At 44.6% G+C, this 14,791-nt stretch overlaps 1 protein-coding gene across 1 annotated transcript in view; it reads left to right on the forward strand.

The window, feature by feature from the left end:
- Window positions 1-14,791, forward strand: part of Wwp2 (WW domain containing E3 ubiquitin protein ligase 2) — a 124,405-nt gene that overhangs the window by 16,662 nt on the left and 92,952 nt on the right. The window contains exons 3-4 of the mRNA NM_001106184.1: window positions 3,132-3,279; window positions 3,574-3,695. Of these exons, the coding sequence (NP_001099654.1) occupies window positions 3,132-3,279; window positions 3,574-3,695 (270 nt within the window). The remainder of the gene's footprint in view (window positions 1-3,131; window positions 3,280-3,573; window positions 3,696-14,791) is intronic.

Genomic DNA, 14,791 nt, shown 5'->3' on the forward strand with positions numbered 1-14,791 from the left:
GCCTTCCCCACTCCCTGCTAAGTTCCTCACATCTGCACACCCCCCTGCCCTTTATTATTTTCTTTTAGGCTAACACCTGCATACCTATATTAAAGGTACTCAGGGACTGAACCTAAGGCCTCAGACTTTTGCCAGTTTGACTTGGGGATGTAGCTTAGTTGTTGGAGTTTGCCCAGCATGCACAGTGCAGGACCGAGTTCAGTCCTACTGAATAAACTGGGTGTCGTGGGGTGTGCCCACAGTCCCATAATCCAGAGATGTAAGTCATCCTTAGCTACACAGACAGTTGGAGGCCAGCTTGGGATACATGAGACACTGTCTCAAACCAAACCATACCAACCAACAAACCAACCAAACCAAACCAAACCAGGGAAAAAGCTAGAGTACAGACACCCAAACTAAACCCAAATCAGAACAAAATGAAAGGCCTGTCCTGATAGCGCTGAGAGAATTGACTGGGGGGAGTGAGTGCTGGTTCCTGCCTCAGACCTGCCGTTTACTGACGCTGATTTCAGAGAAGCTAATTCAGCTCCCTGAAACTTAGATGACCCAGCTGTGAAATACAGACTTGGAATTTCAATTTCTCCCCTAGATTTTTTAGGTATGCGTGTGTTCCTGCATATGTGTATGCTTATTACACATATGTTTGCTACATGCATGCATGGTACCTGTGGAGACTGGAAGAGCATCAGTCCCTGAAACTGGAACTCCAGATGCTTGTGAGCTGCTTTGTGGGTGTTGGATTCAGGTCTCCCACAAGAGCGATAAGTGCTCATAACCACTGAGCCATCTCTCCAGACCCCTTTTTTGAGACAGGGTCTCACTATGTAGTCCTGCTGAGCTAGCCAGAAACTCACTGTGTAGACCAGACTGACTTTGAACTCACAGAAATCCACAGTGCTCTGTCTCCTGCGTTCCAAAACTAAAGGTGTATGCTGCCAGGCCTGGCAGGGACTTGTTGATTTCTAAGGAAATTGTTTAGGGCGGATTAAAACATGGTCCTGTTTAAGGTAAGGTGTGCAGTGCTCCTATCTCATCACTAGATGGCGTCAGCTAGCCTTGCTGTACATGCAAAGTGGTACATTTTCCACTTAAGTCTAATGTCTGTGACAAACCTTTATTCTCAGCCCCATCCCTGTTGCTTGACTCTTAGCCCCCCAATTTTTTTCTTTTGTTTCTTGATTTCTTCCCTACTGTAGCATTTGGGTTTTGGAGTAACTACTGCTTCAAAGAACCCAGCGGGTGATGTCCTTTGTCAAGTTGTAGACCTTTGTAGGACTTGCCACCTCCCTAAAGGATCTGGGAAGGAGCCTAACTTCCCAGATGGGGTGGTTAGTCTTGTTATCGGGGGTGGTGTGTATGAGAAACATCAGTTCTATCCTCTGATTTGGGCACAGGGTGGACAGTATCTAGATGTGTTCCCTCTAATAGCCCTGGAAGTCCCACTGTTTGTCATGAATGTCATGGGATAGGTATCCCATGGAAGGTGATGTTTGTTGGCTTATGCTCCATGGGTTCTTACCAGTTAGTGATGCATGACTATGACAAGTGCTGCTGTATGCTAGGAATGGTGCTATCTGCCTGTAATCTCAGTACCAGGGACACAGAAGCCGGTTTTGGCTGAGTAGTAGGTTCAAGTCAGCCTGTGCTGCACGGCAAGATGCTGCTGCTTAGAACTAGGAAAGAAACCAAACTAAACAAAAAGGAGAGTGAAAGGAGAGAGGGAGCGAGGGAAAGAGAGGAAGAGAGAGAGACAGAGAGACAGAGAGACAGAGTCACATGAGGGCTGTAAACGGAACAAGTAGTACAGGTAGCTGACCACCGTGGAGTATGTTCAGCCTTACTGCTCCATGGAGAAAAGCAGCAGAGGGGATAAGCCTGGGAATAGTATACAGCTGGGATGGAGTCAGGCTGGGGGACACATGCTGGTTCACAGCTCCCTCTTTATATAACTGGAGAGGTGAACCTCACTCCTCCCCCCCAACACCCCATACTCCTGTCCCAGGCAGACCTAAAACTCACTCTGTAGCCCAGGGTGGACTTTTGAAATTAAGGTGAGCCTCCTGTCTCGACCTCTCGAGTCAGTGGGATTACCGGCATGAGTGACTTTGTCTGGCTTTTTTGTTTTGAGTTTTAAGAGTTTCTCTGTCTGGCCTGGAACGCCTCATGTAGACCAGGCCATCTTTGAACTTGCAGCACTCGTGTTCTTCCTCAGCTGCTGGGATTGCAGGTATATGTCCCCATCCTAGCCTCAGTGACCTCCTGGGTACAGTCAGGGAGACAGTACATCTCCACTTCATGAGTTGTGGGGCTGCATATGGTGCATGCCTTGCAGTGTCTGTGGTAACTGTTGGTTGAATCTTAGTGATTATCTTTAGGCTATTTTTTTTTAATGGCTTGCAAAAAGTGAGGAAACAGCACTCTACTTTGCAGTGTGGCCAAATGAAGATACTCAGAAGCAGTGCAGGAAGTCCCTGAGGGCTTCCAGGACCCTGGAGCTCTCAAACCTTAAAGGAGGCTCAGCTGCTCTTAGGAGCCATGTTTGTGCTAACTGTCCCAGAGCAAAGAACTGTAAGCAGTTGTCTCAACAATGTAAAAGTTAACACAGCCATGCAGTGGACTTTGTGATAATCGTTTAAAAGTTGATTTGTGGAGACGGGTACAGGCCATTGGGCAAAGCACTTTTCTGTCTCATGTGCTTTTAGGGTGGGAGTGATCTTGCTTTATAGTTCAGGGTGTTTTGTACACTCGTACTTTTTGTTTCTTGTTTGGTCTATACCCTTTCTTCTTGTTCTAAAAAATTGGTTTTGTACATGTGTGTTTGTGTGCACATGATGCTTTGGTCAGTGGTCTATCTTGGGTGTTATTACTCAGGCACTGGCCTTTTATGTGGGCTCTGGGGATGAAAATGAGGTTGTCTAGTGTTTACAGCGAACATTGTTCTGACAGAGCTCTCACAGTGTAATTTCTCAAAAGGTTTTTTTTTTTTTTTTTTTTTTTAAAGAGGACAAAGCAAAACAGCAACAAAAAAGATCTTTTGAAAGGAAATAACCAAAAGGAGCCAGACTATCTGCCCAAGCAGCATATGGGAGTCCTTTAAGTCATCTGCCCTTTCCTTCTGTCTCATCCAGTGGTGTCAGCAAAGCCCAAGGTGCACAACCGCCAGCCCAGAATCAACTCCTATGTGGAGGTGGCAGTGGATGGACTCCCCAGTGAGACCAAGAAGACTGGGAAGCGCATCGGGAGCTCTGAGCTTCTCTGGAATGAAGTCATCGTTCTGTAAGGGTGTCTGCCACTTTTCGAATGCAGGAGGTGGGGGAGAGGAGGCTGGGGCAGTGCCCTCCACTGCCCTTGGCCCCCATGGTGCTCCTCTTTAGGTGTGTGTGTGTGTCATCGAGCTCACAGAGCTCTCATTGTTAGCTAGGGTTACAGGTCAGCGTGTGAGGTGTGTGTGTGACTGTGTCCTGTTTTGTCCCTGTGAGATGTCAGCAGGGTAGCTTTTAGCATTCTGTTCATGTTAAAGGGCGCCTGGCTCATCTCGGGGCTGTGATGAATCACTTATTTGTTTTCCAGGAATGTTACAGCCCAGAGTCATTTAGATTTGAAGGTCTGGAGCTGTCATACCTTGAGGAATGAACTACTGGGCACTGCCTCTGTCAACCTCTCCAATGTCCTGAAGAACAATGGCGGCAAAAGTATGTATGATTCATCTCTAGTCAGGGAAGATATGGCAACCAGACCAGAGGTTGAGTGTTGCTCTGCCCCTTAGAGACCATCTATGGAGCTTGAGGAAGGCAGAGTTCAGCATGCTTGGTCCAGGGCTGTAGGATACAGGACTGTGTTCCCTAATTCTTCCTCAGGGAGGGAGGCTGTCCTATGCACTTTCTCACTCAGGAGACCTACTACATGTTGAGTGCCTCCAGCTGAAATCAGCGCGTTTCTTGTCTGAGCCCTGGAAGAGAACAAAGGAGCTGTGTGCGTGTGCGTGAGTTCCAGGTTTGGGACAGGAATGCAGAAGATGCCCTGTGTCTGCTGGGGATGTGACACAGCTCCATCTGAGTTACCTCGGGCACCTCTGCTGGCTGGACACATAAATCCTCAGCTCTGTTCCTCGCTGTTTGTGGCTTAACCCATGCCTGCGGGCTAGAGACCCTTCCTCATAGAGCCTCTATTCAGAGCAGTTCCATATGTGGCAGCCAACTGCTGTAGAAAGAAAGGCTCCTTTCTCTCCTACCGGGGAGAAGATATTTTTTGAAAGTGAATTTAGTTTAGGTGAGACCAGGGGTAGGGTGTTGAGGCTTAGGTACAGCTTGAGGCTTTTCCTTCAGAGCCCATCGTTCTCGCTGGGGTGCTTGGGAGGGGTTAGCGCCTCCTGTGCTCTTTTCCTTTCTGCTGGACGCACAGCAACATACTGAAGGATTGTTTAGGACCAGGGACATGCCTCTGTTTTAGTTGTTTAGTTGTTTTGTCATTTGAGTTGGCCCTTTTTATGTGTGTGTATGTATGTGTGTAAATGTATGTGTATGCTCATGTGAATGCATACATGTGGTCACCAGAGGTCAATCACAAGTGTCCTTTCTCAAGTGCCATCAACTATGTTTTTGTTTTTTTGAGACCTTGAGCTCACCAAGTATGTTAGGCGTCTGGCTAGCAAGCCCCAGAGATCCTCCTGTTTCTACCTCCTCAGGGTGGGTATTGTAGGACTGTGCACCAAGCCTGGCTTCTTATGTGGGTACCAAGATTTAATCGGGTCTTTGTGACTATGTGGCAAGTACTTTGCCAGCTGAGATCCCCCAGGCCTCTCCACCACTATTTTTTTTAATAGGGACTTTCGTGTAGTCTAGGCTAATCTGATAGGGGATGCACGCCTTTACTCTTAGCACTTGAGAGGCGGAGGATCTGAGTTCAATTCCTAGCTTTTAGGTTGGACAGCTCTAGAGGATCCAATACCCTCCTCTGGGTTCTGTATCTGCAGTCACATGTACATACAAACACATACACATAATTAAAGCTTTTAAAAATCCACAAGTCTTTAAGAAATGTGCAGTGGCGATGCACCCTTCCCTTTCCTCTTGCATCTGTGCAGGCAGCAGCCTCTGGCTTTATTCTAGTTTATTTTCTGTGGTGCTGACCTAGAACCAGGAACATGGGTGGGCTAGGTAGATGCTCTTCCATGGAGCTGCACTCACAGGGGCAATAGCATACTTCATTTTTTATACTTTAAAAGTATATTTTATTTATTTGAGTGTAGGTGGTAGTGGTGGTGGTGTGTGTGTGTGTCTGTGTGTGTGCGTGTGTGTGCGTGTGTGTGTGTGCATGTGCCACAACTCATGTATAGAAGTTAGAAGACAGTTTTGTGGAGTCACTTTTCTCGTTCCAACTTTACATGGGATTGAACTTAGGTTTTCAGGTTTGTATAGCTAGAACTTTTACCCACAGAGCCATCTTGTGAGCCCTGGACTTCAGTTTGTGGTTATAAAAAGAATTAAGCTGGACAGTGGTGGATACTCTTTAATCCCAGCACTCAGGAGGCAGAGCAGGTGAATCTCTGTAAGTTTGAGGCCAGATTGGTGTCTCAAAAACCAAAGAACAAAACAAAATAAAACAAAAAAATTATAGGCTGGCGAAATGGCTTAATGCTGAAGAACATTTGTTGTTCTTGAAGAGGACCTGGTGTTTTACTTAGGGTTTCTACTTCTGTGCAGAGACACCATGACCACAGCTCTTAGAGAGGCGGACATTTAATAGGGGCTGCCTTATAGCTTCAGAGGTTTAGTCCATTATTGTCATGGCGGGAAACATGGTGATATGCAGGCAGACATGGTGCTGCAGAAGGAGCTTAGAGTTCTATATCTTGATCTTCAGGCAGCAGGAAGAGACTGAGACACTCGGCCTGGCTTGAGCATCTGAGACCTCTAAGCCTGTCCCCAGTTCCTCCAACATTGCCACACCTGCATCTTATTTTCTTTTAAAAGTTTGATTTTGTACATGTGTGTGCTTGAGTGTACATGTGTGTGCTTGAGTGTACATATGTGCACTGTGTGTGCCGGAGCTTTCAGAGGTCAGAAGAAGGCATCTGGTAACTGAGACCTGGAGTTACAAGCGGTTCTGAAATGCCCTGTGGGTGCTGGAACTCAACCCGAGTCCTCTGGACGAGCACTGAGTGTTCTTAACTGCTGAGCCCTCCCTTCAGCCCCTTATTTCCTTCTAATTGTGGTAAAATGCATGCTTCCCATCTTAACTCTTAGTTATGGTTCAGGGATGTCCCGTACTTTCCCACTGTGCCATCCATCCCCAGAACCCTTTGCATCTTGTAAAACCCAAAGTTTATCCTTACTAAACAAGTCCACTGTCTCCCTAGCAACCGGGGTTCACTTTGCTTTACACTGTAGGTACCCTATGCAAGTGGAGAGCTGGTATTTATTCTCATTTATATTTATTCTCTTATTTTTTAATTACATGTATGTCTGTGTGTGAGTATGTGTAGATGAGTGCAGGTGCCTGCAGAAACCAGAACAGGGTTTGAGTTACAAGCAGTTGTGAGTGGCTACTAGGAACTGAACTCAGGTTCTGCAAGAACACTGTGTACTGTACAGAGGACTCCAGCCCCCTGTATTTGTCCTCTTAATATTTTAGGGGCTGGAGAGATGACTCAGCAGTTAAGGACACTTGCTGTTCTTTCAGAGAACCTAGATTGGGTTCCTAGCATTCACACCGTGGCTCCCAGTTGTCACTACAGTTCTAGGGGATCCAATGTCCTCTTCTGGCATTGGCTTCTGGCCGGGTATGTATGAGGTGCAGCCAAAACACTAAAAAATAAATCTTTTGAAAGAGTGTTTTGGTTTTCATAAGACAGAAAACTGTCACTCTGTAGTCCAGGCTGGCTTTGAATTCATGAGTCTTCCAGCCCCAGTTCCTAAGTCCTCTACAGCTGGCCTACCTAAAGTTCTTTTGGTTATATATGCAGCCATGCAGCTCCCTCTTGCTGGTGGAGTAATTCTATGTGGTTTATAACAATGCTAGGAGATGCTCTGTCTTGGGCCTTTGTCTTCAGTTTTGAAGGGCTTTTCTGCTGTTTCCCATATCTTCTGGCCTCATGAAAGGTAGCACTCACTGTATCTGTAATTATTTTCCTAAAGTCCAGATTTCGATAGCTCTGTCATGCGGCTGTGTGGATTAAGGTTAGTGTTGGAATACTTTCCAGTGCTTGGCATGCAGAGCGCCGTAGTAACTCACTTATGCATCCCAGTGCTTGTTGCTTTAAGTTCACGTAGGATAATTTACTGAGCACCAGTTGCCTAAATTTAAACATTTTTCAAGATTATGGACATATGTTGCCAAAAAGTTGTACCAATTTATCTTGGCATCAGCAAAGGCAGGATTGCTGATTTCTACCGTACTGTGGCATGGGGTAGATGTCTGTCTGTCTGCCTGCTTACCTGCCTGCCCGCCCTACCTACATATTAAGAGAAAGGGTTTCTGGGTAGCCCTGGCTGTCCGAAACTGCTATATTTTGTTGCTTCTTTCTTTTGTATGTTGACATGCAGCAGATTTTATTTACTTTCTTGCTTACTTGCCGCGTACTGAGAAAGAACCCTGGCTATCTGGGAACTGTCACGTTTTGGTTGTTTTGTTGTTGTTGTTGTTGTTGTTTTTGTTTTGTTTGTTTGTTTTTTTACTGTTGCCTATTTTTCTGAGTTCTAGGTCAGAAAAGTATAACTTTTTCATTTTTTTCAATTTTTTTGTTTTATTGCCTTTTCTTTTGGATATTCCCCAGTAGCCTAAGCATGCTTTCTCTATAAGTGGACTTTTCCCCTTCCCTTCTGCCATATAGCTGTTTGACAACCTCCTTTTTTGAAAGTAACAGCTTTCTCAGACCCTGCACATGCACAACAAAGACTCACAAGGCACCAGTCTTTTCTAGCTCTTCCCTTTAGCAGCTACCAATATTTAAGCCTTGTTTGCTCTGAAGTTTTTCTCTTAAACTCTAACAAAAATGTCCTAGAGCAGCGACTCTCAACATTCCTAATGTGACCCTTTAATATAGTTCCTCCTGTCGAAGTGGCCCCCCAACCATAAAATTATTTCATTGCTACTTTACAACTGTCATTTTGCTACTGTTATGAATCATAACTTAAATATCTGATATGGAGGATATCTGATATGTAGCCCCTATGAAAGGATTGGTTGACCCCAAAAGGATTCATGACTCACAAGTTGAAAATCACTGTCCTAAGAGCTTCAAAAGAAATTTGGCTTTATTTAATAATTATTAGCACTTTTCGATAGCTGGATGTAGTGATACACACATGTAATCCTAGCATTCAGGAGGTAGAAGCAGGAGGTTCAGGAGTTCAAGGACAGCCTAGGCTACAGGAAACCATATAAAACACAAAAATAAAAAGGGAATAAATTATTTTTTATTTATGTGTCCGTGTGAATATGCCTTTGTGTGTTTATGTGCACATGGGTGTGGGCGCTCTCAGGTGCCAGAAGATGGCATTTGATCCCGGGAACTAGAGTTACAGAAAGGTGCGTGCTGCCTGGCGGGAATACCGAGGACCAACTCTAGTCCTCTGAAAGAGCATTAAAGTGTTTCTAACTGCTGAACCATCTCAGAAACCCCATTCGCTTCATTTAAATTGTGTGTGCACTGCCACACTGAGCTGTGATTTTCTTTATTAATTTAGTGTATTAACTTTCTAGACTATATTTAAGTGCTCAAGGTTATTCCTTGAGATTTTGGTTCAATTCCCTTATTAACATTCTGTTTAGGAATTTCCATTAATATTCTATGGTTCTATTCTTCTGGGGATTTTGTTGTTGTTGTTTTTGTTTGTTTGTTTTTTGTTTTTGTTTTAAAAGCTAAGCTTTTTTTTTTTTTTTTTTTTGGTTCTTTTTTTCAGAGCTGGGGACTGAACCCAGGGCCTTGCGCTTCCTAGGCAAGCGCTCTACCACTGGGCTAAATCCCCAACCCCAAGCTAAGCTATTTTAAAATGATTTTTATTAATTGTTTTTAAAAACAGGGTCTCACCCAACTTATTCTGTAGCCCAGGCTGGTCTTAGAATTGCAGCAATCCTTTTGCCCCAGTCCCATGAGGCCTGGGGTTATAGGCAAGAGCTCCGAGTGCCTGGCTTTAAGGCTAATTTTCTAAAGTGCATGAAGTAGTTTCCAACTTTGGGAACAGATGGCAACATGGGTGTTTTCTGTCCCAGGAGTGCAGGAAAGAGCCCAGCCATATGACCAACGAGGCCTGGCATCTTCATTTGAATAATTCTTTAGTCTGCCTGTGCCCCTGCAATTATTGTTTTATTCAGCTTTTCTGATTCATCTTGGGTCAGTTTTTCAGCAGTCTTATATTTTTCGAGTGTGTGTGTGTGTGTGTGTGTGTGTGTGTGTGTGTGTGTGTACTTTTTAATTTTTTTTCTTTTACTTAAAAGTTTTTCCCAACTTTCCCTCTGTCTCTGACTTGTTTAAACTATTCTATATAACTTTTTCTCCTTGCCCCGTTACTGGGGATTCACTCAGGGCTTCTTTTACAAGCTAGGTAAATATACTACCACTGAGTTTTTCTCTCCAGCCTCCCCTCCCCTCCCCTCCCCTTCCCTTATTTATTTCTTCAGCTCTTGCCACCATTACTTGTTGTGGCAGGAGCTGTAGCACATCGTGTGTGTATCTGGGTGGGCAGTGAGCCATCGGGTGAGATTCAGGCAGGAAGTGTGGGTTATGACATGGCAGCATCTGCCTCTTTGGAGGAACACAGCCTCTTGAATAACAGCAGCAAGGTATGTCTGTACGATATTGTGGCCATGTTTCATAAGACTTTCTATTTCAACAAGGGTCTTCTGGCATACCTTATATAGAGAAATGATTACTAGCATGTAGATCTTGAAGCCAAAGTAACAATTTGAATTCCACTTCCACCAGCTCTGTGGCGTTGGACATTAACCCCACATACTTTTTCCTTACCTGGATTAAATGCTTGGTAGCAATGATGCCCCCTACACATCAGATCTCAGTAAGCACTGGTTATAGTGGGTGTCTTCACTGAAACATTCTTCCCAGAGATGAGGGACCTGATTTTTCATCTGGAGACTTCTTGCTTGAATGGAAGATATTCTTGAGGTTGTCTGAGAATAACTCTGCCAAAGCTTTGGAGAATGTGGCTTCTGAATGCTGTTCTTGCAATTGGCCATTTTGTCAGGAGCTCCCATGTTGGAGTTGTGGGTTAGAGGTGCTTGCAAAACAGTGTCTAAGTATGAATGCAGCTATGTAAGGTAAGTGGGTCACAGTACGGTAGGTCATTCCTCCTTGCCTGGTCTTTCTGTAATAGCTTTTCTCAGGAAAGGACCTGATGGACAGTGATTGCCCTACCTGGCGTTCCCTTGCTCCATAGGTGTAATTACTTCTTCCACTCACTCCGTTTTCCCTAGGTGAACTTGCAAGTTGCCCGGGGAAATTCAGCTGGCTGTTTTATGCCTTCCCTTGGTAAGGGATGCTGTGATGGAGGGTTTTTTGTGTGGTCAGGCTTGCTGACTTTCCACAGGGACATTGAGCTGGCTGTAGCTGCAGAAAGGACCTGACCAAAAGTGCTTGTTTGACTCCTAAGGATATCTTTAGTCTAGAAGCTCATTCCTGAGCTTACGTATTGATTCCCCCACCACTACCCTACCCCCAATGCTGGGACTGAGCCCAGCACTTTGCTAAGTAAGCACTGAGCTAAATCCTCAACTCCTTGTTTTGTTTTTCTTGAGATAGGGTCTCACATAACCCAGACTGTCCTTAAACATCTTACATAGCTGACTTGAGCTGCTCCTTCTGCTTTAACCTGGGTTAAAGTGCTGGGGTTATTTCCTATATGATACATGATAATGATACTATAACCAGCTATGATAGGGATGGGATTATACTTGGCTTCCATATTGGTTTCCTCCCTCCATCCTTTCTCTCTCTCTCTCTCTCTCTCTCTCTCTCTCTCTCTCTCTCTCTCACCCTCAACCCTCTCCTACCCCCTTCCCAGTACTGGAGCTAGAACTCTTGGCCTTATGCATGCTAAGTATGCTTCTTTTTTTTTTTTTTCTTTTTTCTTTTTTCTGGAGCTGGGGACCGAACCCAGGGCCTTGTGCTTGCTAGGCAAGCGCTCTACCACTGAGCTAAATCCCTAACCCCGCTAAGTACGCTTCTAACGCTGACAGTAAACCTAGCGTGCATCTCTTTTATTGTGTGTAGTTTGTAAGTGTGTCTGTGTCGTCTGGTCACACAGAATGCATGCAGATCAGAAGACAACTAAGGGAGTTATTTCTCTTCTTACACCCTCTGGGTTTCAGGGATTGAACTCTAGTTTGTCAGGCTTGTGTTGCAAGTACCTTACCTGCTGAGCTGTTTTGATAGCCCCTTTAATGTACCTTTAACAGATCCCCATCCCCTATTTTTGCTTATATATAACTGTGGGCCAGGCATGGTGGCACATGCCTGTAATTGCAGCACAATGGAGGCAGAGGCAGGAGAATCACTTCAAGTTTGATCTTGGTCTACAGAATACATTCTAGGCCAGCCAAGATTACACAATGAGAGCCTGAATAAAAAAGCCAAAACAAACAGAACAAAAAGACTCACATGCAAACCCAGAAACAGTAACATTCACTCTATGATGAAGCTGATTTCTTTACATCAGAAAAGACAGAGCAGGAGAACTGGCTCAGTGGTTAAGAGCACTGGCTACTCTTCCAGAGGACCTGGGTTCAGTTCCCAGCACCAATACGGTAGCTCACTGCCTTCTGTAACTGCAATCCCAGGGTGTTGTCACACTTTTCTGGATACCCTGGATATTTCATACATGTGGCACACAGGCATAATATACAGGCAAAACATATACATATAAAATAAAGTAAATTTTTTTTAAATCAAAAATTTAAATCAGAATAGAGGCTAGGATGTAGCTTAGTTGGTGTTTACCTAACAATGCGGGTTCAGTCCCTAGCACCTCATAAAGTGGCCTGCTGACACACCTTGGCCTCATAGCAAGTTCTCTGTCTCAATAAATGGGCAGATAAATAAATACCAGGAAAGAAATGGCATTGGATTAGTACCCCTGCTTCCTTCCTGGGATGAGGGTTGAATCCAGGACTTTGTACGAACTAAGCCAGTCAGCATTTTGGCCCTGAGCTCCACCCAGTCCTTGTTTGTTTCCTTTTGTTGTTGTTCTGACAAGAGTCTCATACAGCCGGTGCTGGCCTTAAACTTTTTTTTGTTCCTACTTATTAAAGGGGGAATTACAGGTATGCACTAGTAGGTCCAGGCTGGTTCTTGTTTGTCGGTTGGTTGATTTTTTCTTTAGTTTAGGCTGGCCGTGAACTCACTGTGTAACTTGTGTTGGTCTGGAATTTGTATGATCCTTTGACCTCATCTTTTCAAGTACTGGAATGACAGGTGTGTACCACTGGGCTCAATCCAAGGATTTTTAAAGCATGCTCCCGGGACCAGCACATCCTATAAAAAAGGGAATTCTCAGGTCAGGCAGACTGCAGAATCAGAACTGGGAGTGGTATCCAGTACTCCTGGTTTTAAGAAACCAGATTCGGCTCTGAGCTCCATTGAGAACTCTTAAAGCTAACTAGTTGTGAAAATAATGTCAGACACTGACCTTACAGCACCATTGCAGTGGGTTTGTTACTCAGTGGAGTTTGTCCTGGGGCAGCTCCAACTGTGGTGGTCCTCTCTGGGTCCCCTGTGTCTCAAAGCTTTTGTTACATGGAGGATTGGGCTCAGACTGACATGGCCTCAGTTTCTCAAGAACTTCTCTGGTTCTTCGGTGGTTTTTTTTTTTTTTTGAGACAGGGTCTCACTATGTAGCCCTGGGTGTCCTGGAACTCATTATGTAGCTAGCTTCAAATTCACAGTGATCCTCCCACCTCTCCTTCCAGAGTGCTGGGATTAAAGGCATGTGCCACCATGTCCAGTTCAGCTTTATTTTTTTCCTGAGATTATTTTTATTGTTTTACCTATGTGCATATGTGTATGCATCTGTGAAAGTGTATGCCACTTGTGTGAGCTCCCTCAGGTCAGAAGAGGACATTGGATCCCTTGGAGCCAGAGTTAACAAGCAGCTGTTGCCTGACTTAGGTTCTGGGAACTGAACTCTTGGGTTCTCTGGAAGGACCTTTTGTTGTTTTCTTCTTTAAAATTATCTATGTATTTTATGTGTATGAGTGTTCTGTTCACATGTATATCTGCATGAACATGACAGAAGAGGACATCAGATCCCATTACAGATAGTTGTGAGCCACCATGTGGTTGCTGGGAATTGAACTCAGAACCTCTGGAAGAGCAGGCGTATACTCTCAACCACTGAGCCATCTCCTGAGCCTGACCTTTTTTCTTTTTCTTTCTTTCTTTTTTTTCTTTCTTCCTTTTAATAAAAAAAATAAACATTTATTTACTTCTTTGTTCATTCCTTCTGTGTGAATGTTTCTATGGACTTGTGTGGAAGTTAGAGGGCATCTTGCAGGATTCCGCTTTCTCCTCTCACCATGTGCGTTTGAGGGACTGAGGTCATTCACGTTTCCTCAGGCTTGGCAGTGTCTTTATCTGCTGAGCTGTCATCCTGCCAATGCTCTCTTCTCCCTTCTCCCCAGGAACAGGATTAGTTCTTAGGCCTCACATATACTACGGTAGTATCTGAAGGATTTACCTCTGTACTACAGCCCAGCCCTTTTTATGTTTGTCATCTAGAAACAAGATCTTATTTAAGTTGCCCAGGCTGACCTTGGCTTTACATTGTAACCCAGGCTGGCCTTGGCTTTAACTTTGTAACTCAGGCTACATTTGAACTTTCTGACCTTCCTCAGTCTCCGGAGGAGCTAAGGTTAAGCCTTATTATACCTGGTTCTGACAGCTTCTTTAAAAAATAAGCTAGTGTGGTGGTACAAGCTTTTACTTCCAGAACCTGGGAAGCTGAGACTGTTGGATCTCTGTGAGTTTGAGGTCATCCTGGCCTACATAGTGAAACTCTGTCTCAAACAGAGACCAAAAAATATCCCTTTGTGCATGCATAGACCGCAAGAATGCAGGTGTGTACATGAGGTCAGATAACAGCCTTAGGTGTCTGCTCTTCCTTCCGCCTTGTTTAGAACAGGGGCTCTGTTATTTTGCTGCATAGACCAGGTTCGCAGGCCCATGAGTTTCTGGGGATCCTCCCATCTCTCCATAGGAATTCGGGGAATAGAGATGCTTGTGTTACATGTCTGGCTTTTTTGTGGGTTCTGGGTATTTGAACTTAGGTATTTATTCCTTGATGATAAGCACTTTATCCAGTGAACTATCTCCCCAGCTTTCTGATAGGGTTTCTATCTGTGAAAATGTGCACACACACACACACACACAGTCTGTGCACACATCATATGTGTATACAGATAAGCAACTATCTCTGTGCTTCTGTACTAAATATGGTGAATTCACACTGACTGGAACTGACAGGCTTCTTTGTAACATTCCTCCTCTCCATAGGAGAGGCCTGGCTCCCAGCATCATCTGTGAGGTTTATTCATCTCCTTGGATCTCTGATGTGACGAAGGCGGTTTGAGACTTGCCACTCGCCTTGCAGTGAGTGCTGAAGTGAGCTTTGTAAAGCGTCTTGCTCTTGCCCACTTATGTGTAGCTCTTTTCTTTCCTTCATGTGTGTTTCTCAGATCAGAAAAAAAAGAAAGCAAACAGCTCCTTGTTTATTTAAACATCGTGTAAGCAGAAGCTTGTCACCAGGCTTTACCTCCGGAGAACAGACTAGCCAGTCAG

Source organism: Rattus norvegicus, chromosome 19 (assembly GCF_036323735.1).
Source record: "Rattus norvegicus strain BN/NHsdMcwi chromosome 19, GRCr8, whole genome shotgun sequence".
Taxonomy (NCBI): Eukaryota; Metazoa; Chordata; class Mammalia; order Rodentia; family Muridae; genus Rattus; species Rattus norvegicus.